The 26283-nt window shown below is 46.0% G+C and overlaps 1 protein-coding gene across 2 annotated transcripts in view; it reads right to left on the bottom strand.

Annotated features, from left to right (window-relative positions):
• LOC120915560 (titin-like) overlaps positions 1-26283 on the bottom strand; it is an 81752-nt gene that overhangs the window by 5638 nt on the left and 49831 nt on the right. For both annotated transcript variants that reach the window (XM_040326145.1, XM_040326146.1), the window contains one exon: positions 216-419. In XM_040326145.1, coding sequence (XP_040182079.1) covers positions 222-419 — 198 coding nt within the window. In that variant the 3' untranslated portion in view covers positions 216-221. The remainder of the gene's footprint in view (positions 1-215; positions 420-26283) is intronic.

Below are 26283 nucleotides of genomic sequence, written 5' to 3'. Positions count from 1 at the left end.
ATGCTGTACACTATTTAAAGCTCATTTTTCTGCACTGTTATTTTACTCCCTTTTTAGCCTCATAGAACAGAGCCCTGTAATTCCAGCAAAGTGTAATATAGGTTAGAGCGCAGAGAGAGCTGCCTCTAATCAGGATGGTATTATGTGGATTGCGGTAGCAGTATGGAACGCGTAGTTTGTTCTCTATGTGACTAATACCGTTCTAGGACACTGACCTGCTTTTAGCTCTCTATGGACCCCTCTGCGCTGCTGCCCTCTTTGTCGTCTTTGTGTTTGAGTTCTTTGTCGCTGCCCTTCATCTTCTTCCTGGTCATGTGTCCGCGGAACCCAGCTTGGATTTTTGTAGCCGCCGCATTAGCACCCGGGTCATCAAGGGCGATGTCCAGAGCTTCCTCCTGATGCTTCATGCAAGATTCATTCTGCAACAAAAATCCAGGAATCAGACAACTGCCAATGGGAAATCACTGCTATGTTGTCACGCTATTGACAGACTTGTTCAAGATGGATGTATCATTTTAAATGCACTTTACACTGTATGTTAGATAAAAAAAAACACATGCATACATCTCTGCCATATATCCACATTTTATTACTCCAAAGTGGAGTGGAAATCTTCACTTACCCTCGCCACACTCTATTAACTCTCTTCTGCCATTCTGCCCATTCCCTGTAAGCCCAGAATTTAGTACTGTATACATAGACCCCAACTGTCCCTGATTTACAGGGACTGTCCCTGATACGGAACAAAGTTCCTCTGTCCCTCTTTTCTCCTCACTTGTCCCTCATTTTGATCTGATCAATATAGTTCCAAAATGTCTTGGTATGCTGACGCCTTAAAGAGGAAATAAACTAGCTCATTATTAATTACTTACCTGAGATCAAAGCCCCCGCAGCGGTCCTCGTTCCCCTCCTCCGTTGCCGCCATCTCTCCCAGAGCGACTTCCGGGTATCGCGGCTCTGGCACTGTGACTGGCCGGAGCCGCGATGAAGTCACTCCCGCGTGCATGCACGCGGGAGCCGCCAGTCACGGTATTCTGACTCCGATTGTTGTGATAGCGATATATCCCTTGCTGAGACCTCTATGCCTGGCCTGTATAAGCAGATATACTCACTGTGGACAATCCTTGTCAGACAGCTGAACTCGTCAATACCGATTCATTCAAAAGAGGTGTTTATTCCTTAACTTCAGAGGTTACAGCAGATAACAGGAACAGCAGATGAATGGTGATAGTATTGTACGGTCAAAAGATGATGCCTTTCCTACCCTGGGCAGAGTACATGAGTGTCCTTCTACATGTGGCTTGCAGGCTGGAGAGATGACACAGGAAGTACTCCACACAGGAAGCAGGGAGGGGCATACATACAGTGAAAATATGTGGTAACTCAAAGAATCACATAAAAACATGTGCATTGCAACAAAGGCCACTAGATGGCAGCATAGGATAACACATAGATTTAGCTATGAGAAAATAGTAGGCAAACCACACTATATAGACTCCAATCTATATAACAATGCTAATATTAACTGAGGCTATGCATCTCATATTCTATGCCCCTATTGGGGCAGCACACTCCCCGTCTGGCATGATAATGCCACTATTTACATAATACAATGGTAGTTATGCAAATAAACAACAGCGCAATTTGCTTGATGTCTTGAAAACCTGAAAGACATAATGGAGAACATGCATATAATACAACAACTATAATATAAGGCTTCAAGTTGTGACAACTAAAGTTCCAGATACTTCCTTCTCGAAGTCGCAGGTAGGATCCAACAGCATACCCAAGTAAGTTCAGTCTCCAAACGGCAAGAGCAAAATGAGTTCCGTGATAGGTCTGATGAAAGTCTTTACAGTCCCGTGTCTTGAAACTTTCACCTCCACCTTACGTACCTTACCGTCATCACTAGGAACGCTCTTTACAATGAGACCCATAGGCCACTCGACTCTTTCAGCTTGCTGATCCTTAAGCAGAACGAGATCTCCAACTTGGATGTTAAGGTTCGGGCGCTGCCATTTCCTGCGTCCTTGCAGAGTAGAAAGATACTCCATCTTCCAACGATTCCAGAAGCAGTTGGCAAGGTGTTGTACTCGCTTCCACTGATCGTAGCACAGATTTCCTGATTTAAAGTCTCCAGGTGGCACGGGAACAGTCCCAAGCTTTTGGGTAAGAAGAGTGGCTGGAGTAAGGATAGTTGGGGTCTCTGGATCTGTAGACACTGGAACAAGTGGTCTTGAATTGATTATGGCAGATGCTTCTGCCAGGAAGGTGGTTAGAATCTCGTGGGTAAGTCTTGTGGAATTCAAGTCCATGAGCATAGAGTCCAGTATTTTTCGCGTGATTCCTATCATTCTCTCCCATGAACCACCCATGTGGGAAGAATGAGGAGGATTGAAAATCCATGTGCAGCCTCTTTCAGCTAAAAGGTCTTGTATTGGCCTAGAGTTGAGCTGTAACTCTCGACAAGCTCCAACGAAATTAGTTCCACAGTCGGATCTTAGTGTCTTGACTGGTCCTCTGATGGCAAGGAACCGTCTTAGAGCATTGATGAAACTTGAGGCATCCATAGATTCTATTACTTCAATGTGTACTGCACGTACACTCATGCAGGTGAACAGCACTGCCCATCGCTTACTATTGGCTTGGCCACCTCGTGTTCTGCGGGCTGTTACCATCCATGGTCCGAAGACATCCAGACCAACGTGAGTAAAGGGTGGGTCAGTACTTAACCTGTCAGCTGGCAAATCTGACATTTGCTGTTGCTGATGTTTCCCTCTTAGTTTGCGGCACTGAACACAGCTGTGCAGTGTAGCTGTAATCTGTCTTTTTGCTCCTATAATCCAAAGGCCTGCAACTCTTATGGCTCCCTCTGTGAAGTGTCTACCTTGGTGTTTCACCCTTTCATGGTAGTGCCGTATGAGCAAAGTGGTGATGTGATGGCGAGCAGGTATAATGAGAGGATTCTGTTCTTGCTCACTGAACTTAGCCTTGTTTAGGCGTCCACCAACCCTTAACGTGCCATCATTGTCAATGAATGGGTTCAGGTTAGCAATTGGACTGTTTTTTGGAATGTCCCCCTTGTCACGGATACGTCTGATTTCTGAGCCAAAGACATCCTGTTGTACACTGCGTATTACGATCAGTTCAGCTTCAGCAATGTCTTTTGCAGAAAGAAGCTTTTGGCACATGTGCCAACCTTGACAGTGAGCATCTGTGAGCTTTGTGTGAAAGCAGTGTGCAATATGAACTAACCTTGCGGTGGTGCGTACCAGCCTTGTCCACTTGGAGAAACGTTCAAAGCGTTGACAGCCCAAGGCACATCTTTGTTCAGTTCTGGTGACAAGGGTTTTAACTTCAGGACGAACCTCTGGATCTTTGTCGGGTTCTAGAAGACTGAAGACGTCAGCCGTGGTTTCTTCTGGATCAGCCAACAAGAATTCAGGACCTGTTAACCAAGAAGAATTTACGAAGGCACTCGCAGACACTGGCCTGGTGCCATGATCTGCAGGATTAATTTCAGATGGAACATAATGCCATTGTTCAGGTTTAGATGATTTTCTTATTCTTTCTACACGGTTGCTGACATAGACATAGAAACGTTTAGTCTGGTTGTATATGTAGCCCAGAACAACCTTGCTGTCTGTGTAGAATTTGATGTCATCTATCTGAATGTCTAGCTCACGCAGTATGAAATCTGCAATCTCTACAGCTAGCACAGTCCCACAAAGTTCAAGCCTAGGAATTGTGTGTTCAGGCTTGGGTGCTAACTTAGCTTTCCCAAACAGAAACCCTACATGGGTTAGATTAGCTGAATCCCTTACCTTGAGGTAGGCAACAGCCGCTATGGCCTCAGTAGATGCATCTGAGAAGATGTGCAGCTCTTTCCTCCGACTGGTAGCAAGGGAAGTCGGAGTGTAGCAGCGTGGTATACGGATTCCATCTAAGGCATGTAACGACTGTTTCCAGGACTCCCACCTTGAAAGTTTGTCTATTGGTAGTGGGGCATCCCAATCTTTGATAGTCTCTGAGAGCTGTCTAAGTATGGATTTACCTTGTATGGTGATGGGAGCCACAAATCCCATTGGATCGTATAGGCTGTTCACCAGTGACAGAACTCCACGCCTGGTAAATGGTTTGTCTGCAGAGCTGACTTGAAAGCCGAAGCTGTCCTTTAATAAGTCCCACCGTAGGCCCAGACTTCTCTGCACAGGTGGCATGTCCATCCCCAGATTTAAGTCTTTAAACCCTGTGGCATGATCGCCAGGTTGAAAGGCTTTCATAACAGCAACACTGTTTGAGGCAATCTTGTGTAGTCTGAGGTTAGCCTCAGAAAGCATAACTTGTGTCCTTTGGAGCAGGTCTATGGCTTCTTCCGCTGTAGGTAAAGATTTAAGTCCATCGTCCACATAGAAATCTCTCTCGACGAAATGTCGAGCATCTGCGCCATACTCCTGTTCTCCATCAAGAGCAGTCCTTCGTAAACCGTATGTTGCGACGGCAGGTGAGGGGCTATTTCCGAAAACATGAACCTTCATGCGGTATTCAATCATCTCATTGTTCATGTTGTTGTCACGGTGCCACAGAAACCTTAGGAAGTTCCTATGGTCTTCTCGTACAATAAAGCAATGAAACATTTGTTCAATGTCCGCAGTTATGGCAACTGGCTCTCTTCTGAACCTCATGAGTACACCTACAAGGTTGTTGGTAAGGTTAGGACCAGTGAGAAGAATATCGTTCAGGGATACGCCCTGATGCTTGGCACTGGAGTCGAACACTACCCTAATTTGTTTTGGCTTACGTGGATGGTACACTCCGAAGAAGGGTAGGTACCAGCACTCATCGTGTATTTGAAGAGGTGGAGCTGGCTCAGCATGCTCATTGTCAAAGATCCTCTTCATAAAGGTAATGAAATGGTCCTTCATTTCAGGCCTGTTCTTTAATGTTCGTTGAAGTGAGTTGAATCTGGATAAAGCCTGTTCCCGATTGTTTGGCAGTTTGACCTTTGCAGCACGAAGAGGCAATGGTGCAACCCAGCTGTTAGACTCATCCTTGAAGAATTCTTTGTCCATTATTTTGATGAACTCTCTGTCTTCAACTGACAAGGCTATTTTGTTGTCGTCACTTGTGGTACAAAACACTGTGGTACCTAGGTTGTCATCACACAGGATAGGAGTGGCATCAGGTACTTGGATGATGTCAAGAGGCTTCTCCTTTATTTCATAATGGTGAGGGCACTCTTTGAAGTGGGATGCGCGTCCATTTCCTAACATGTAAGTTTTGAAGGAGTGGATCTCAGATGATGTACACATTCTATCCAAGCATACATCGCCCACTATTACCCAGCCTAGATCAAGTCTTTGTGCATAAGGGGCATCCTCAGGTCCATCACACTGCTCACGTACCTTATGTACTCTAAGAATGTCTCTTCCTAGCAAGACTAAGATTTCAGCATTCATGTCCATTGCGGGAATCTCATCAGCAAGGTGCCTTAAGTGAGGATGGTGATATGCAACCTCTGGAGTAGGAATCTCTTCTCTTTCGTCTGGTATCTGGTCACACTCGACTAATGTTGGTAGGAGTATGCCCTCTTTCCCTTCGATATGAGACACCATGAACCCATCGACCCTTCTGCCGAAAGTCTCTACGCGACCAGAACAGGTTCTGAGAGTATACGGTGTGGCATGACCCTCAATGCCAAAGATCTCAAAGAATTTAGGCTTGACCAGGGATCTGTTGCTCTGTTCATCTATTATGGCATACATCCTGGCAGCTTTTTCAGGTTGACCCTCTGGGTATACCTTAACAAGGCATATCTTGGCACAGCACTTGTGATCTAAACCTTCTCCACAGACTTCTGTGCATGAAGAAGAAACATTCTCCTGGGCTAGAGCGTGGCTTCGTTGCTCCCCGCCATGATTTGAGAGAGGGGTGGAGGTAGGTAGCTGCTGTGGGCTGTCTGTAAGTGGAGTAGGATGCATAGCTGTCACATGTCTTTCGCTGCTGCATTCTGTGCACTTGATGACAACTTTACAGTCCTTGGCAAAATGACTATAAGAAGCACAGCACCTGTAACATACTCCAAGTTTCTGGAGAATCTCCCTGCGCTCTTGTAAAGTCTTTGCTCTCAGCTCTCGGCATTTCTTAAGAGGGTGAGGCTTCTTGTGAATAGGGCACTGACGATTAGGATCTTTGTCACCCGAATTACTCTGGTATGCATGAGAGGATACGGGTGGTGAGATGTCTGTCCTTTTAACAGATATTGCTCTATGAAAGTCTCTGTGTTTAGCTGCTGTGTTGTCATACCTTGGAGATGGTGATGAAGCAGGCAAGTTGGGTTCACTGAAGCTGAAGCTGGGATCATTTCTCATCCAGGCTTGTTCACTGATGAACCTGCAAAAATATGAGAATGGAGGAAAGGATACGTTATAGTCTCTTTTGTACCTTGAGCCCTGCTGCGCCCATCTCTCCTGCAGGCCATATGGCAGTTTAGACACCACTGGATTGACACCATGAGCAGTGTCCAGGAAGCTTAGACCAGGTAGACGTGGGTCTGTCTTTGCCAACTCTAACTCCATGAGGAGGTCACTTAGATCTTGGAGCTTGCGATAGTCTTTGTTCCCTATTTTTGGGAAGTTTTGCAGTCTCTTGAATAGAGCGCTTTCTATGGCTTCTGAGCTACCATAGGCTTGCTCAAGTCTTGCCCATGTGGCAACAAGACCTGCATCTGGGTGGTCAACATGTACTGTCCTCAGTCTTTTAACACGATTTGCAGATTCTGGCCCCAGCCACCTTATGAGCAAATCAAGTTCGTCCTTGCTATTAAGGTTGAAATTAGCAATAGCAGCCTTGAAGGTTGATCTCCAGGCCCTGTAGCTCTCTGGACAGTCATCAAACCTTGAGAGGCTGGTGATAATGAGCTCACGGCGTGCCATATAGCTGGCTAAGTCATTCAAGTCTGATCTCTCACTCTTTGGTGCCAAAGTAATCTGTGGAACCCCTTGGGTGTGAAAGTTCTCTGGTGAAGAAAGGTGAGGTTTACCAGGATGAAATGATGTTGCATGAGCGCTTAACTTTGGTGTAGTCTTTAAGGCTTCTGCTGGCTGTGGCTGGAGCTGCGGCTTGTCGCTGGAAGTCACCTTGTTGATGGCAGGAGTTGATGTGGTTTGCTGCGTAGATGCTCTGGCGTTGTGGACTTGAGGAGACTCAGGCATTTTGAGCTGGGAGGTCCCTGAGTTGAGAGTCAGAACAGTGTTGTTAGTAGGAGGTACAGGAGATGACTCTGTATCTTTGTAAACATTATGCTTTAGCACATAATCACTGGTGCGATCAATTGGATCTTCCAGTTCTGCTGGAATAAGACAGTCTGAATTAGTACTTTGACCCATTGCTTGTTCAAGGACTTTCAGCCTTGCTAGCGCACCTGCTTCCTCTTTCTCTATTTGCAGAATCTTTATTTGGGCTTCCATCTCTGCTTGGCGAGTTTTGCTCTGGGCTTCAAGAGCTTTGCTTTGGGCCTTCATCTCTGCTTCTTTCTTAGCAAGGGAGCTTTGCGCTTTTTTGGATTCAGCATCAGCGCGGGCCTCTATTAGCTTGTCGCTTAATGTTGAACTTCTGGAGCGAGAGGATCTAGAAGAACGTGCAGTGTGCTTGGTTGATGTTGATCTGTGAGATCTGGTCTCTTGCAGTTGAGCAATGCGGAGTTCTGCCTTACACTGAGCATTTTTCACTAAGAGATCCCTTTGTTGGTTCAGTGCATCAGTCTTGGTCAGTTCTGCTGAAGAGTCCTCTATATTATAGTCTTGCAAGAAAGCAGTGTATTTTGCAGACAGCCGTTGGTAATGTTCATACGCAGCAGATAGGCGAACTATAGAATCTCCTAGTTCAGCCGGCCGATCATTAAAGCGTGGCAAAACTGACATGCAGTGTGCAGTTCTGTCCCAGAAGTCTGATAGCTTGCTGGAGAACTTATCTCTAGTGTATTCGTAGTTTTCTCTGAGTTTCTGTATTGGTTTTATTGTACGCTTGGGTCTTACACTCTGTTCAGCAATATCTGCAGAGACTGCTCCCTGTACGTCTGCGGGTTCAGAGGCATGATGAATCTGCGTTGGTTCAGCCATAAAAGAGTGTTCAGAGCCTTGTCTAGACATTTCTCACGGTTTTGTAAAAAATGGTACTGTCTCTTTAAGAAGACGAACAGCAGCTTAGACAGGTGGGGTAACACAGTTCAATTAGAGAAACAGCTTTCAACATTCGCATGAAGCGCAGTAAGCTTGTGCGACCATGTGCTTACACAAGATGGCGGCTGGCACTGAGCTTGATTGCAGATTAGGCACACACATATACCCAGCAGGCTGTAAGAATTCTATGCATCTTTTGACTATTCTGACTCCGATTGTTGTGATAGCGATATATCCCTTGCTGAGACCTCTATGCCTGGCCTGTATAAGCAGATATACTCACTGCGGACAATCCTTGTCAGACAGCTGAACTCGTCAATACCGATTCATTCAAAAGAGGTGTTTATTCTTTAACTTCAGGGGTTACAGCAGATAACAGGAACAGCAGATGAATGGTGATAGTATTGTACGGTCAAAAGATGATGCCTTTCCTACCCTGGGCAGAGTACATGAGTGTCCTTCTACATGTGGCTTGCAGGCTGGAGAGATGACACAGGAAGTACTCCACACAGGAAGCAGGGAGGGGCATACATACAGTGAAAATATGTGGTAACTCAAAGAATCACATAAAAACATGTGCATTGCAACAAAGGCCACTAGATGGCAGCATAGGATAACACATAGATTTAGCTATGAGAAAATAGTAGGCAAACCACACTATATAGACTCCAATCTATATAACAATGCTAATATTAACTGAGGCTATGCATCTCATATTCTATGCCCCTATTGGGGCAGCACACACGGCACGATCGCCGTTAGAAACGGCACGCTCAGTGCGCCTGCGCCGTTGTCTACGGCACATGCCGTACACATCGGTGCCTGTCATTTTTTCAAATATCTCCTAAATCGTGTAGGTTTAGGAGATATTTCTTGCACCTACAGGTCTAGGCTTACCTGTAGGTAAAAGTTGTCTGTATGACCCCTTTCACATTGAGGAGTTTTTCAGGCGGTACAGCGCTAAAAATAGCGCTGCTATCCCGCCTGAAAAACTCCTTTACTGCATACTCAATGTGAAAGCACGAGGGCTTTCACACTGAGGCGAAGCTCTGGCGGGAGACAAAAAAATCTCCTGTCAGCAGCATCTTTGGAGCGGTGAGAGGAGCGGCATGTATACCGCTCCTTCACCGCTCCTTCCCATTGAAAACAATGGGAAACCGCGGCAATACGCCTCTATAGAGGCGCATTGCGGGCGGTATTAACCCTTTATCGGCCGCTAGTGGGGGTTAATACCGCACCACTAGCGGCTGATTCCGGCAGCAATCCCGGCGGTATAGTGCCGCTATTTTTAGCGGCGTTATACTGCCACCGCGGCTCCCGCCCCAGTCTGAAAGGGGCCTAAGGGTTTAAAAGTAACCAGTTCCCTTCACTGGAACCAAGGGGCCAACCCCTGAAAGACACCATTATCTCTCCTCCGCCAAATAATTTGGACCAGTACACAAAGCAAGGTCCTTAAAGACATGGATGAGCTTCTGGAAGAATGAATAAACATTCCAATATACACACGCCTAAACCTTTCTAGAAGAGTTGAAGCTGCCATCTCAATATTGAACCCCATGGACTAAGACTGGGATGCCATTAAAGTTCCAGTGTGTGTAAAGGCAGGCGTCCCAATACTTTTCGTAATATGGTGTAAATAAGATGCACTTTTTATCTTTCAAAAAGTGTTTCCCAGTACTAAACCTTTCATCCAGAGGCAGAGGGCAGAGGCAGGTTACATGCCTGGAGTTCCCTGCAAGTACAGAATAATTATATTATTCTGTCAGAAATGGCTTTAGATTCTAATTTTCTTTTCATGGTTTCAGGGGATTAAAATATACAAGAAATGGTGTCAGCCCTGCCCAGCTGTCTTTTGCTAAAATGCAGAATCCTTCCACCTCTGTTCATCTTTACAACAACAGAGAGTAATTGATCTGTAGCCCCAGGATAGGCACCCAGAGGGCTGGTTTCTTGAGATAACACAGGAAGAACACGTGGGACAGCTTTGGATATCTGGCAGGACCGACAGGTACCGTATTTACCGTTTACATACAATTCAAGTAAGAGACAAAGGATATAAAGCTGAAAGCAAACTCTTTATAAAGTAGAACTAGAGGCAAAACTTTTTTTTTTCATTTTGGATAGAGTAATGGAGTGTTATAACCCTTGTCTGAATTTTTTTGCCATCTGTGTCCCATTGCAGAGATTTACCTTCACTTCCTGTCCCATACCAAAATAAGAAGTGCCTTTACATTAAGATAAAAAACCTTCTGTGTAGCAGCCCCCCAGCACCCCCCAATTTCCTACCTGAGCCCTTTCTCTCTCCAGCGATGTCCACGATCCCCTCAGCCGTCCAGAACAATCCTCCTGATTGGCTGAGACAGAGCAGTGCCGCCATTGGCTCCCACTGCTGTCAATCGAAGTCAGTCAGCCAGCCAATCAGGGGGAGAGAGGGGGCGGGCCCAGGTCGAGGCTCCATGTCTGAATGGGTACACGGAGCTCTGACTTGCTTGCCCCCTGTAGCAAGCTGCTGGCTGAGGGGCACTCAAAGAAGGGAGGGGCTGGGAGCAGCAAAGAGGGACCCGAGAAAAGAAGGATCTGGGCTCCTCTGTGCAAAACCAACTACACAGAGGAGGTATAACAAGTATAACATGCTTGTTATAAAAAAAAAAAAAAAAAAGAAACAAGCCTTTACAATCACAGACAGCCTTTTTCTGACACTTGTTGCTTACAAGTTAAAATCAGTGGGGTAGATTCAGTAACATTTGCGCATTTTTTACGTAGGCACAGGGCACCGTTTTTGCCCTGCGCCCCCGCAAATTTTCTGCGCTACCCTCGATTCACGGAGCAGTAGCTCCGTAAATTGCGTGGGCGCTCCGGCAAAATGCCCGGCGTAAGCGCGCGCAATTTAAATGATCCCGTAGGGGGCGGGAATCATTTAAATTAGGCGCGTTCCCGCGCCGAACGTAGTGCGCATGCTCCGTCGGGAAACTTTCCAGACGTGCATTGCGGCAAATGACGTCGCAAGGACGTCATTTGCTTTAACGTGAACGTAAATGGCGTCCAGCGCCATTCACGATTCACTTACGCAAACGACGTAATTTTCAAACATCGCAACGCGGGAACGAAGGGTATATCTAGCATTGGCTGCCCCCTGCTAATAGCAGGAGCAACCTTACGCGGAACAATTTGCATACTCTACGCTGACCACTACGGGAACGCCACCTAGCGGCCATCGTAAGAATGCAGCCTGCGATACGACGGCATAAGAGCCTTATGCCAGTCATATCTTAGGCTGCAGTCGGCGTAAAGAGCTTTCTGAATACAGAAAAGTCATTACGCCGGCGCAACTAAGCAATTGCGCTGCGTATCTATGGATACGCAGACGCAATTGCTTACTGAATCCACCCCAGTGTGCTCGTCGCTCTGCGCGACGTCGGCGTAGCGTATATTCGATACGCTACACTGGCATAACTATGCGCCAAGGTATGTGAATCCGGGCCTATATATATATTTTTAGTAGAGACCCTAGAGAATAAAATGGCAGTGGTTGCAATAATTTATGCCACACTGTATTTGCACATTGGTCTTTTAAACACAATTTGTTGGTAAAAAATACACTATAATGAATAAAAAAAAAAAAAAAACAATAAAGTTAGCCCAATTTTTTTGTATAATGTGAAAGATGATGTTACTCCGAGAATCGTGATCTTTATTCTAAGCAAAAAAAAAATGTGTTTCTCATTTTATCCCGAGTCATGCAGCTCTAATGCACATTGTGAAAAGCTTACAGTGTGCAGTGAAATCAGAGTAAGGCTGGGTTCACACTACGGTTTTCCCGTCCGTCAGCCGCATACGATTTATATGAAAAAACGTATGCGGCTGAAACAGACGGGAACGTATGGAACCGCACACATGTACGTTTTCCATTGACATTAATGTTAAAGGAAAACGTATGCGGTTGCCATACTGTTTTAAAAACGACCGCAAAACCGTGGTTGAACACGGTTTTGCGTACGTTTAAAAAACGTTTTGCCAGCAAATCGTACGCACCCGGATGCATCTGGGTGCATACGATTTGCAATGCATTCTCCATCTATACGTTTTCCCGTCCGGGCCCGTACGTTTTCGATACTGAAATCGTATGCGGCTGACGGACGGGAAAACCGTAGTGTGAACCCAGCCTAAGCAATCTCAGTACAGGAGAGGAGCCGGTACAAATGTTGAACTTTTGGGAAGATGCAGAGAAATTCCAAGACAAGAATTCCTTTTTCCGTCCTCATCTCCCTTTAGAATGTTCTGAGAAGAAGTTTGTAAAACTTTTTAGTATAGAAAGAGATTGAAATGCTAGTTATGTAATATAGATCAAAGAGCCTCCTGTTCCCAGTCTCATGCTGAGAACTTAAATGGCTCTCGGTGAGGACGGGCCGTCACTTAGAGATTAATGAACTGAATACTTTCACTCCGCTCATATACAATTAATGGCGCTCCGCCGGGGGTAGGAGCCCTTCATTTCATATGTGTCATTTCATGTAGAGGGAATGAAGGAAGATGTCATGAAGAATGGAGAATAGCTACAAGGAGGTCACTAGATTCCGTAGGATACATTTTGTCCTGGCCCACTAATTGGTAACATCCATTCTTTGTGTGACAGGTAGACTTTATGGTCAAATATTTTATTTATCATAAATTGTCAAGTAGATGTGAACTTGGCTAAGAGAATCTTATACAATCTCATCATAGGCTGTGAACATGGGTGAGGTTCAGAACATTTGCGGGTTGATCACCGGAAATAAGGAACAGCCTGTAATGCAGTGGCCAGTTGGGTCATGTAGTGAAAATGGCGACCTATGGCAAACACTGAAATTGCACCCCTGTCAAAATATTTGAAACCCATCTTTCAGATAACCTTAACAAAAAAAACAGCTAACAAAACTACAAGTCAAGCTCTTTGGGCCAGATTCACGAAGAATCGCGGCGGCGTAACTTATCCTAGATAAGTTACACCGCCGCAATTTTTCATCGCAAGTGCCTGATTCACCAAGCACTTGCGATGAAAACCTACGGCCGCGGCCTCCGGCGCAAGGCGGGCCAATTCAAATGGGCGTGTGCCATTTAAATTAGGCGCGCTCCCGCGCCGGACCTACTACGCATGCTCCGTTTCCTAACTCCCGCCGTGCTTTGCGCGCAGTGACGTAAATTTTTTGAACGGCGACGCGCGTAGCGTACTTCCGTATTCCCGGACGGCTTACGCAAACGACGTTGATTTTTAAATTTCGACGCGGGAACGACGGCCATACTTTAGACAGCAATGACTAAAGTTTAGGCACCAAAAAAAAAGTGTAACTTAGCGACGGGAAACTAGACTAGCGGCGGCGTAGCGAATGCGAAAAACCGTCGTGGATCGGCCGTAACTCCTAATTTGCATACCCGACGCTGTTTTACGACACGAACTCCCCCCAGCAGCGGCAGCGGAACTGCATCCTAAGATCCGACAGTGTAAAACTATTACACCTGTCGGATCTTAGGGATATCTATGCGTAACTGATTCTATGAACCAGTCGCATAGATAGAAACAGGGATACGACGGCGTATCAGGAGAAATGCCGTCGTATCCCTTTTGTGAATCTGGCCCTTTAATCTTAATTAATTAACAAATTATGGATTGGCACTTAAGAGCTGCACTAATGGCCACTGATAGGCAGCACTGATAAGCTGCACTGATATGCTACACTGATAGGCAACACTGATGGGCTGCACTGATGGGCACTGATTGGTGCATTTATGGGCACTGATAAGGCAGCACTAACAATGATAGGCGGCACTGATGAGCTGCACTGTTGGGCACTAATAGGTGACACTGGCACTGACAGGTAGCACTGATGAGCTGCACTGAGAGATGGCACTGATAGGTGACACTGCCACTGATAGGTGGCACTGATAGGTGACACTGGCACTGACAGGTGGCACTGATGAGCTGCACTGATAAGTGGCACTGTCTGATAGGTGACACTGGCTCTGATGAGCTGCACTGATATAGGTGGCACCGATAGGTGATACTGGCACTGATAGGCGGCACTGACAGGTGGCACTGAACTGCACTGATAGGTGGCACTGTCATAGGTGGCACTGATAGGTGGCACTGGCACTGATAGGTGGCACTGTCATGAGCTGCAGTGCGGTGGATCACTCCTCCTGCACCCGAAAGTGGTGAAAAAATCCCTGTTTCTGCCCATTATCGGCCCTGAGTTGCGGACACCAATACTTCCAGTGTCAGTTTCATTTTATTGGTGGGGGGAGGGGTACAGGATAATGTTGAGAGGGACATGGCCCCCTCTGGAGCGCCCCCTTCATATGGCATTCATGGCACTTTCCATATGTGCCATACCCTGGATACGCCATTGGTCAAAAGAGCCAAGAAATTGATTATTTGCATGTCCCCCATTAATGCCTTTTGTTTGCCCCCATCCAAATACCTGGCTTCCAAGTCATGCCTTTTGTTTACCTCAATTCAAGTTCCCAACTTCCCATTCATGCATTTTGCTTCACAATTAGTTTATTAGCCCTATAAAAAGCCAGCACTGAATAAGAAGATTTAACTACCTTCCCCCCTTCATGAGAGTTCACTGCAAAGTTAAAGGAGTTGTAAAGGTACAACACGTTCGTACAGAAAAGCACCAGACCCAATAGCGTGGGTTTCTCAAATTTGGATACAGAATTGAAAATATACTTCAAAGTATGCAGTGGATTTAGGGAGAAAAAAAAAGAACCTGGTGTTCCAGTTGAAAGTTTTAAGTAGAACTGACTTCTAAGTGTTCATCTAGTCGGGTGAACTGTAGAGGTCTACTTTAGTTTAGGCTTTGCGCAAATTCAGGGAAATTGACAGAACAAGAATTGTGCCTTTTCGTGCCTCTTGTAAATTCTGTTGCCGTGTTTATAAAAATAAAAAAACACAAAAACACAATCCTGCCTTCCTTTGGAGTGGCTCAATAGTTTCTACCACTCCATGCAGAGTGTAATTTCACACAAAAAAATAAGTGAAAGGTTCCAGGCGTGCTTCTGAGCGCACTCTGTGCCGCGTTTAATTAGAACGCTTGGGAGGAGAAGAATGGAGCATTATGTTTCCTTTGTGCCGCTACGGCTTTGAAAACAGCGAATGGCACTTTTGTGCAATCATTTTCACATGAATATATCCTGATTATATTTTTTGGCGGGTTACACTTAACATTTAGCGAGATCGCAGGGTGGCGCAAGACGTTCAGCTTTTTAAAAGTCAAGCTGTCTGCGAGAAGGTTTATTGTAAGTGGGCGATATTTTTTGTATTGTTTACCTGACTGAGACCCTCAGTGGTGGCTGACAAGCGGCGTTTATGACAGCGCCACAAAAAAGCGTGATACGCAAGGCCAGGGTCGGCTCAGAAGGGCAAGAAAGCGGATGTTGCCAACCCACCATGGAGCCATCAGAAAAATACTGGCCCGGATTCAGATATGAGATACGACGGCGTATCTCCTGATACGCTGTCGTATCTCTGAGTCCGACGGTCGGATCTATGCGGCTGATTCATAGAATCAGGTTCCGCATAGATCCCCCTAAGATCCGACAGGTGTAAGTGACTTACACCGTCGGATCTTAGGCTGCAATTCCCGGCCGGCCGCTAGGTGGCGCTTCGGTTTGTATACGCGACGAATATGAAATTAGCAAAGCCGCCAATTCAGAAACGAACGCCCGCCCGTCGTTTTTTTTTTTACGTCGCTTGCGTTCGGCTTTTTCCGGCGTATAGTTACCCCTGCTATGTGAGGGGTATCCTATGTTAAGTATGGCCGTCGTTCCCGCGCCGAGTTTTGAATTTTTACGTTGTTTGCGTAAGTCGATTCAGAATACGGCCGGACGCAAGTTACGCTCACGCCGAAACCAATGACGTCCTAGCGACGTCATTTGAAGCAATGCACACTGGGAAATTTAGCCGGCGGCGCATGCGCAGTTCGATCGGCGCGGGGAAGCGCCTGATTTAAATACTACACTCCCCCTAGCCGCGGAATTTGAATTCCGCCGGGGGATTTACGATACGCCGCCGCAAGTTTTGAGGTAAGTGCTTTCTGAATACAGCACTAGCCTCTCAAACTTGCGCCGGCGGATCGTAAATCACATAGATTACGCGGATCTAAAGATCCGCTAATCTATCTGAATCTACCCCACAGAGTATATGTTACCATAGAACTGAGGGAAAATTATAAAGGAGGGCTTTAATCTGTCAGTTGCTTTTTTTGTCAATTTGTGTCCCATTGTGGAGATTCTTCTTCACTTCCTGTCCCATAACCAAAACAGGAAATGAGAGGAAATCCTTCCACAATAAGGGAATCCCTGGTTGTCAGAAGTGGCGGGTTACATTTTTAACAGGCTGATACTGTATTAATAAAAACCCAAATCATTTAATGTATTTTTAAATGTAGTTAGTGTAATGCCACGTACACACGATCAAATTTTCCGTTGGAAAAACCTTGGATGATTTTTCCGACGGGAATTCTTCTCAAGCTTGGCTTGCATACACACGGTCACACAAAAGTTCTCTGAACTTTCGACCGTCAAGAACGCGGTGACGTACAACACTACGACGAGCCGAGAAAATTAAGTTCAATGCTTCCGAGCATGCGTCGAATTGTTTCCAAGCATGCGTCGGAATTTTGCGCGTCGGAATTGCTACAGACGATCGGGAATTTAGAACTGGAATTTTTTCAGTCGGAAAATTTGAGAACCAGCTCTCAAATTTTTGTTGGCGGAAATTCCGACAGGAATAGTCTGATGGAGCCTATACACGGTCGGAATTTCTGACCAAAAGCTCACAGCAGGACTGGGGGAGAGAGAAGCAGCACCAGGAGCCAATCAGGTCAGCTAGATTGCACATATGCTGATGGGAATAGAGGGTTGAGTAATGACACTGTGCTGTTGCTGCTCTGTCATTGTCCAATCAGCAGGCTGGGGTATGTTTTTGACCAAGTGATGCTGCTGCAGATAAGGATCTGACTGTACTTCCCGGCAGGTCATACAGGTCACATATGTGTATTTCCAGTGCATATCTATCTAAAGCCAAAACCCTTTTCATGTTTGGATGATATGTGATAATATTTTTTTACTGTCATCTATGCATGTGCAGTTGATGCGTTTTTTCAGCGTGTTTTCTGGTGTGGTGTTTTTTCATGTGCGTTTTTTGGAAAATGTTGATGTTGCTAGTAGGAAATGTCTGTTGTCATGCAGGAAAATGCACCAAAAATGCAATGTAACACATTTCAGGTTTATGATGCTATTCCCAGAGGCATAACTAGTACCTACTGGGCCCCCCGGTGCAAGAAACCAGGAAGAGCCCCCCTGACCCCACCCTGGAGCCCTTTCCAGTGGTCCTGGAGCTCTTGCCACTGGTCCTAGAGCCCTTGCCACTGGTCCCATGTCCGTTCCAACTGTTCCCAGGGTCCTTTCTATCGGTAATGGGACCCTTGCCACTGATCCTGGGGCCCTTTACTCTTGTAGCCTGACACCTTACTCTTACTAGGGGGGGGGTATTTTGGAGGATGTAAGGGGGTACAAAAGGAGGTACTAAAATAGTGGTAAAAAAGTGCCCCCTTACATACTCAAGAGTGCCCCCTTGGAGCCTCCAGAGAGCTCCTTATGTCCTTCAGCATGCCCCCTTAGTGCATCCAGAGTGCCCCTTATATCCTCCAGAGCTCAAAAATAGAATCTAGAATTTGTACTGTCGGTATGTGTAATTTAGGCAAAAGTCCGAACATTCACCAGTTTCATTGTGGGCTTTCAGGAAGTGTAGAAATTGTGTATGGCGAGCCGCTGGCAACTCTCAAGCATGCCGGGCTGGCGGTAAAACACTTTGGCCCGGATTCACAAAGGAGTTACGACAGCGTATCTCCAGAGTGTGAGGCGTCTCATCTCTGCGCCTGATTCATAGAATCAGATACGCCTCACTGTTGCCTAGATACGAGCGGCGTAAGTCTTTTACGCCGTCGTATCTTGGGGTGCATATTTACGCTGGCCGCTAAGGGCGCTTCCTTATATTTCCGTGTTGAATATGCAAATGAGCTAGATACGCCGATTCAAGAACGTACGTGCGCCCGGCATATCAATATACGTCGTTTACGTAAGGTGTCGGACCAGCGTAAAGTTACCCCTCCTAAAGCAGGGGTAAGTCATGTTAGGTATGAATGTCGGAAACGTACGAACAGCGTCGTATTTTACGTTGTTTGCGTAAGTCGTCCGTGAATGGGGCTGGGGGTAGGTTACGTCGACTAAGCATTGAGCGGGCGTAATTTACTTTGAAAATTCGGCGTGATACTGAGCATGCGGGCGCATGCGCCGTTCGTAACGTGTGTCATTTACATGGGGCCAATCACTGAGACCCCCATACACTTACTCATACCTATCCCCAAATCCCACTGCTCTTACCAATCACTGAGACCCCCATACACTTAGTAATAACCATCTCCAAATCCCACTGCTCTTACCAATCAATGAGACCCCCAAACACTTACTGATACCCATCCCCAAATCCCACTGCTCCTACCAATCAATGAGACCCCCAAACACTTAATGATACCCATCATCCCAAAAATCGCACTGCTCTAACCAATCATTGAGACCCCCATACACTTACTGATACCCATCCCAAAATCCCACTGCTCTTACCAATCACTGAAACCTTTTGTTCCCCATTCTGCTAACCCCCCAGTGCAATCTCTGACATGCCTCCATAAATCACAATATCCTCTCACTAATGACCGATACATCATGTACTTCTGCTGATACCTTTCTGCTAATCACACCAATCACTAATAACCTCTGTAGATCCACTGAAACTCCTCCCTAAGTTATAGTTCTCATACAAATCATTATTACCCTCTGTACATCCACTGATACCTTCTATGCATCTCTCAATACTCCACCATAGTTCCATAATTATTACAATCCCTGATACCCCCTGTACATTCAATCATACTCCTATCCTAGTCATATTTCTCTTACTAATCACTGACACCCCTATACATTTACTGATAACTCTTCCTGTACCCCCTGTACATCCACCGCTACCCCTGACCTTCCACTAATACCCCTGTACACCCACCGCTACCCCTGACCATCCACTGATAACCCTGTACACCCACCACTACCCCTGACCTTCCACTAATACCCCTGTACACCCACCGCTACCCCTGACCTTCCACTAATACCCCTGTACACCCACCGCTACCCCTGACCATCCACTGATACCCCTGTACACCCACCACTACCCCTGACCTTCCACTAATACCCCTGTACAACCACAGCTACCCCTGACCTTCCACTAATACCCCTGTACACCCACCGCTACCCCTGACCATCCACTGATACCCCTGTACACTCACTGCTACGCCTGTACATCTACTGATTCCCTTGTACATTCACCGCTACCCCTGACCATCCACTGATACCCTTGTACATCCACCGCTACCTCTGACCATCCACTGATACCCCTGTACACTCACTGCTACCCCTGACTATCCACTGATACCCCTGTACACTCACTGCTACCCCTGACCATCCACTGATACCCCTGTACACTCACTGCTACCCCTGTACATCTACTGATACCCTTGTACATCCACCGCTACCCCAGACCATCCACTGATACCCCCTGTGCATCTCTCAGTACTTGACCTTAGTTCCATATTTGTTACAATCCCTGATACCCCCTGTACATCTAATCATACTCCTCTCCTAGTCATATTTCTCTTACTAATCACTGATAACCTCTGTAAATTCACTGATAACTCTTCCTTAAATCACAATACCCTCACCGACAGCTAAATCCCTCTGTATATACTGTACATCAATACCCCTCCCTAAATCCTGATGCTCTTACATATCACTTAACCCCTGTGTATCCTCTCATACCCTCTGCCCAAATTACACCACTCTTAACAAACATTGATACCTCTGTTCATCCACTGAAACCCCTGTACATCCATCGCTACCCCAGACCATCCACTGATACCCCTGACCATCCACTGATACCCCTGACCATCCACTGATACCCCTGACCATCCACTGATACCCCTGACCATCCACTGATACCCACTGTACATCCACCAATACCCACTGTACATGCACTGATTTTTACTGTACATTTATTGATACCCTTGTACATCCACTGATATTAGCTACACATCCACTGATATTAGCTACACATCCACTGATACACCTGTACATCCACTGCCTCCCCTTGTGAAATCACAATACCTTCATCAATACTTACTACCCACTGACGCCAACTGGCATCCCTTCCTGAACCCCACTGCTCTAACAAAAAAAAAAAAACGAATAACCCTGTGCATCTGCTGATGCCCTCTCCCACAATCACACCACGTTTACCAATCATTGATACCCCTGTATATTCATTAATACACCTGTATATCCACTAATACCCCCGATGCATCCAGTGATACCTCCAGTATGTCCATTTTACCCCCTTCACATCCACTGATACTACTTGTACAGTACATACTGATGTCCTCTTTATTAGTCCCACTGCTTTATTCAATTATTGATATCTCATGTACATCCACTGATATCTCAAGTGCATCCACTAATAGTCCATGTACATTCACTGATGCCCCCCTCCCCCGTACATCCATTGATACCTACTGTACGACCACTAAAACCCCTTGTACATTCACTGATACTCTTGCTCATTAACTGTTACCCCTTGCACATCCTAATACCCCTCATACATCCTCTGATAAACCATGTACATCCACTGATATCTGTTGTAACTCTACTGATATCCCTCCTACATCCACTGACACCCCTGTACATCCTCCGATATGCCTCATACATTCACTGACACCCCTGTATATCCTCTGATATGCCTCATACATTCACTGATACCCCTGTACCCCTACTAATACCCTCCTACATCCACTGATACCCCTGTACATCCACTGATATCCCTCATACATACACTGATATTCTTGCTCATTAACTGTTACCCCTTGCACATCCTAATACCCCTCATACATCCTCTGATAAACCTTGTACATCCACTGATATCTGTTGTAACTCTACTGATATCCCTCCTACATCCACCCCTTTAAACATCCACTGATTCCCCTGTACATCCACTGATACCCCTCGTACATCCAATGATACCTGTTGTACATTTAATGATACCCCTCCTACATCCACTGATACCCCTGTACATCCACTGATATCCCTCGTACATCCAATGATACCTCTTGTACATCCAATGATACCCCCCCTACATCCACTGATTACCCTGTACATCCACTGATACCCCTCGTACATCCAATGATACCTCTTGTACATCCAATGACACCCCTCCTACATCCACTGATACCCCTGCACATCCACTGATATCCCTCGTACATCCAATGATACCTCTTGTACATCCAATGATACCCCCCCTACATCCACTGATTACCCTGTACATCCACTGATACTCCTCGTACATCCAATGATACCTCTTGTACATCCAATGACACCCCTCCTACATCCACTGATACCCCTGCACATCCACTGATATCCCTCGTACATCCAATGATACCTCTTGTACATCCAATGATACCCCTCCTACTTCCACTGATATCCCTATACATTCACTGGTTCCCCTCATAAAACCATTTATAACCTGATGTCCCTCGTACATGAACTGATAAACCTGTAACTCCACTGATACCGCTGTACAATCCACTGTTACCCCTGTACTTCTACTAATACCCCATGTGCATCCACTGACATCCGTGTAACTCTACTGATACCCCTCCGACATCCACTGATATCCCCAATACACCCACTGATACCTCTGTAATTCTGCAGAGACCCCTCATACATCCACTGATACCCCTCATACATCCACTGATACCCCTCATACATCCACTGATACCCCTCATACATCCATTGATACCTCTGTACATGCACCAATACCCTTCTTACATCCACTAATAACCCTGTACATCCACTGATAACCCTGTACATCCACTAATAACCCTGTACATCCACTGATACCCCAGTACATCCACTGATACCCCAGTACATCCACTGATATCCCAGTAGATACACTGATACCCCTGTACATCCACTGATAACCCTGTACATCCACTAATAACCCTGTGCATCCACGAATAACCCTGTGCATCCACTAATAACCCTGTGCATCCACTAATAACCCTGTGCATCCACTGATACCCCTGTACATCCACTAATACCCATGTACATCCATTGATATCCCTGTACATCCACTAATACCCCTGTGCATCCACTGATACCCCTGTACATCCACTAAAATCCCTGTACATACACTGATACCCATGTACATACACTGATACCCCTGTACATCCACTGATAACCCTGTACATCCACTAATAACCCTGTGCATCCACTAATAACCCTGTGCATCCACTAATACCCCTGTGCATCCACTAATACCCCTGTGCATCCACTGATACCCCTGTACATCCACTAAAATCCCTGTACATTCACTGATACCCTTGTACATCCACTGATACCCTTCCTACATCCGCTGACATCTCTCTCACAATTACACTGTTCTTACCAATCATAGATACATTATCTTTACTAAACACTAATACTCCCTGTAAATCCAATGTTACCCCTCCCTAATCCCCACTCCAGTTACAAAGCTCCCGTTCCCAAAATCTGTATGGATTCCAAAAACTTTCCTAAAAAAAAATAATCATAAACCCAAAATAAAATGAAAGAGTGACAATAATGGACAGATCTCTCCCTGTTCTATAAAATCCATCTTTCCAGTGGAGCATTTCCTAATTTCCAGCAATATGGAGATAAGGTGAAGCAGAAAGTACACACAATTCCCCTATTCACATAGCAATCGGTACATTGTGTGCAGCTTCTCACTGTAATTCACTTCCATGCCAGAAACTCCCACACATGCTACTAACCACAGCAACAAAATTATTGGCAATTAACAGGGCATAAGCCGCACCAAGTCTCCTAGAATCTAGAGGTTTAGGAGGTTAGGTTCTCAGGATTGCTGGAACTATCCCTAAGTGATCAGTAGGTATAGGAGGGACAGCACCTATATCATTACAGGTCATTAGAGATTCATTACAGGTCATTAGAGATGAGGCTTACGTACTTGACAGCAGTCCATGGCTGGCAGGCGTGCAGGGATCGAAGCTGGCAAGGTGAACAGAGTGCGCTCTACAAGTCAGGCTCTTTTTGGCAGCGCTGTCATTAAATTCACATCATTCAGAAGAGGCGCTTGGAGGAGAGGATGCTGGTGATGTGTAATCCGAAGGAGGAACTGAGGACCAAGTGCCTCTGTGTGTTCCTGAGAGCGAAATTCATTTGGGGACGCAAAGAGCCTCCTACCCACCAGCATCATGTGTTCACGGACTTCCTCAGCAATTCACAATAATTGGACTATTGATCTGGGAGTTGTATGAGTGAGCCCATGACTTTACTCAAATAGATCTTACCCTTACTTGGAGGTGGCACTGTGTATTAAAAACAACTGCCATTATTATTATTATTATTTTTTTTATGAAATATTATTTTCTCCTTTTTTGAATCCTTTGTTGCATCTTGGTACTGCTGTTCTCATGCAGCCTCTTTTTTAGCTACGAGTAAGCATCACATGATGTGAAACATGTCAGCCACCTTTTTTCTGTTGTTCACTTCATTTTGACGGCATCGCTTTGGTTGTTTTTTGGATTTTATTAGTACAATACAAGACATCGGTCCGGATTCAGATAGGAGTTCCGACAGCCTATCTCCGGATCCGCCGTCGTAACTCTGAGTGTGCGGGGTCGTATCTATGCGCCTGATTCGTAGAATCAGTTACGCATAGATTTCCCTAAGGCCTCGTACACACCAGCGGACAATCCGCCGGACCGTTTTCATCGGACATGTCCGCTGGGAGATTTCTGTCTGATGGTTGTACACACCATCAGACAGAAATCCACGCGTAAACAATACGCGGGGACGTGGCCGCGCCGTCACCGCGATGATGACGCCGCGACGTGGGCGGCCCTGGAAGTTCAAAGCTTCCACGCATGCGTCAAATCACTTCGACGCATGCGAGGGATGACGGCCGATCGGACGTGTCTGGTGAGTCTGTACAGATGACCGAACATGTTCCGACGGACAGGATTCCAGCGGACATGTTTCTTAGCATGCTAAGAAACATTTGTCCGCCGCAAAACGGTCGGCTGGACAAATGTCCGCTGCAAACCTGTCCGGTCGGCTGTACACACGACCGAACATGTCTGCTGAAACTGGTCCGCGGACCAGTTTCAGCAGATATGTTCGGTCGTCTGTACGAAGCCTAAGATCCGACCGGCGTAAGTCTCTTACACCGTCGTATCTTAGGCTGCATATTTACGCTGGCCGCTAGCTGGCGCTTCCGTAGATTTACACAAGGAATATGCAAATTAGGTAGATACGCCGTTTCAGAAACGTACGTCCGCCCAGCGCATTTTTTTACGTCGTTTACGTTATGTTTTTTCCGGCGTAAATTACGTTCACGTCGAAAGCATTGGCTTTTTGCGGGTTAATTTGGAGCATGCGCACTGGGTTACGTTCACGGACGGCGCATGCGCCGTTAGTCAAAAACGTAATTTACGTGGGGTCATGTTTTATTTGCATAAAACACGCCCATCTCTTCACAATTTGAATTAGGCACGCTTACGCCGGCAGATTTAGGCTACGCCGCCGTAACTTAGGGCGCAGGTTCTTGGTGAACAAATTGTAGCCTTTTATTAAAAGAAGGACAGCACTACAAGTCACAGCAAAATAAAATAAAACCTGACCTCTGACGCGTTTCGCACTGAAACTAGTGCTTAGTCATAGCTATGTGAGTGAGTGAATTACTTATATAGCGCTACAAATGCGAACTGAATCGCCGCAAGGCGCTTGGCATCCATTTTCCTTCAGTTTGACCCTCAGAATAGATAAGTCTTTAGGGCCAGATTCACAGCGGAGATACGACGGAGTATCTCAGATACTCCGTCGTATCTCTGTTTCTAACTATGCGTAACTGATTCTATGAATCAGTTGAGCCCTTAGATCCGACAGGTGTAATTGTTTTACACTGTCGGATCTTAGGATGCAATACCGCGGCCGCCGCTGGGTGGAGTTTGCGTCGTATTCCAGCGTCGGGTATGCAAATTAGCAGTTACGGCGATCCACAACGGTTTTTCGCGTTCGGTACGTTGTCGCTAGACTAGTTTCCCGTCGCAATTTTAGTCGTCGTTTTACCTGCCCTAGCTTTACACAGCACACGTATGTGCTGTATAAAGTATGGCCGTCGTTCCCGCGTCAAAATTTTAAAAATTATTTTCTTGCGTAAGATGTCTGGGAATGCGAAAGTACGCTACGCACGTCGCCATTCGAAAAAATGACGTCACTTCGCGCAAAGCACGGCGGGAATTTCAAAACAGAGCATGCGCAGTAGGTCCGGCGCTGGAGCGCGCCTAATTTAAATGGCACACCCCCCTTTGAATTACGCGGGCTTACGCCGGAGGCGTAATTTTTCACGCAAGGGCTTGGTGAATCAGGCACTTGCGATGAAAACTTGCGGCGGTGTAACGTATCTGCGATACGTTACGCCACCGCGATTCTACGTGAATCTGGCCCTTAGTTTTTTTCTGAAGGCCAGGTGATCAATTTCCATTCGGATGTTAGTTGGTAAAGCGTTCCATAGTCGAGGTCCTTGAACTGAAAAACTACGTTCTCCTTTGGTCTTATATCGGGCTTTGGGAATTTGTAATCATTTTTGGTTAGTTGATCTAAGAACTCGATTTGGGTTTTGTTGTTTTATTTTCTCCCTTAAATATAAGGGCGCGCTTCCGTGTACACATTTGTGCATTAGGCATAAGGCCTTGAAAGCCACTCGGTCCTTTATGGGCAGCCAATGGAGGGATCTCAGGGATGGGGTGATTGGTTCCCAGGGTTTTTTCCCTGTTATCAGTCGAGCTGTCATGTTTTGAATGATTTCAAACGCATCAACTGTGAGGTTTTATTTTATTTTGCTGTGACTTGTAGTGCTGTCCTTCTTTTAATAAAAGGCTACAATTTGTTCAGGGTG

Source organism: Rana temporaria, chromosome 10, assembly GCF_905171775.1.
Source record: "Rana temporaria chromosome 10, aRanTem1.1, whole genome shotgun sequence".
NCBI lineage: Eukaryota > Metazoa > Chordata > Amphibia > Anura > Ranidae > Rana > Rana temporaria.
The sequence above is the reverse complement of the archived record's forward strand: the minus strand, read 5'-3'. Positions and strand labels throughout refer to the sequence as shown.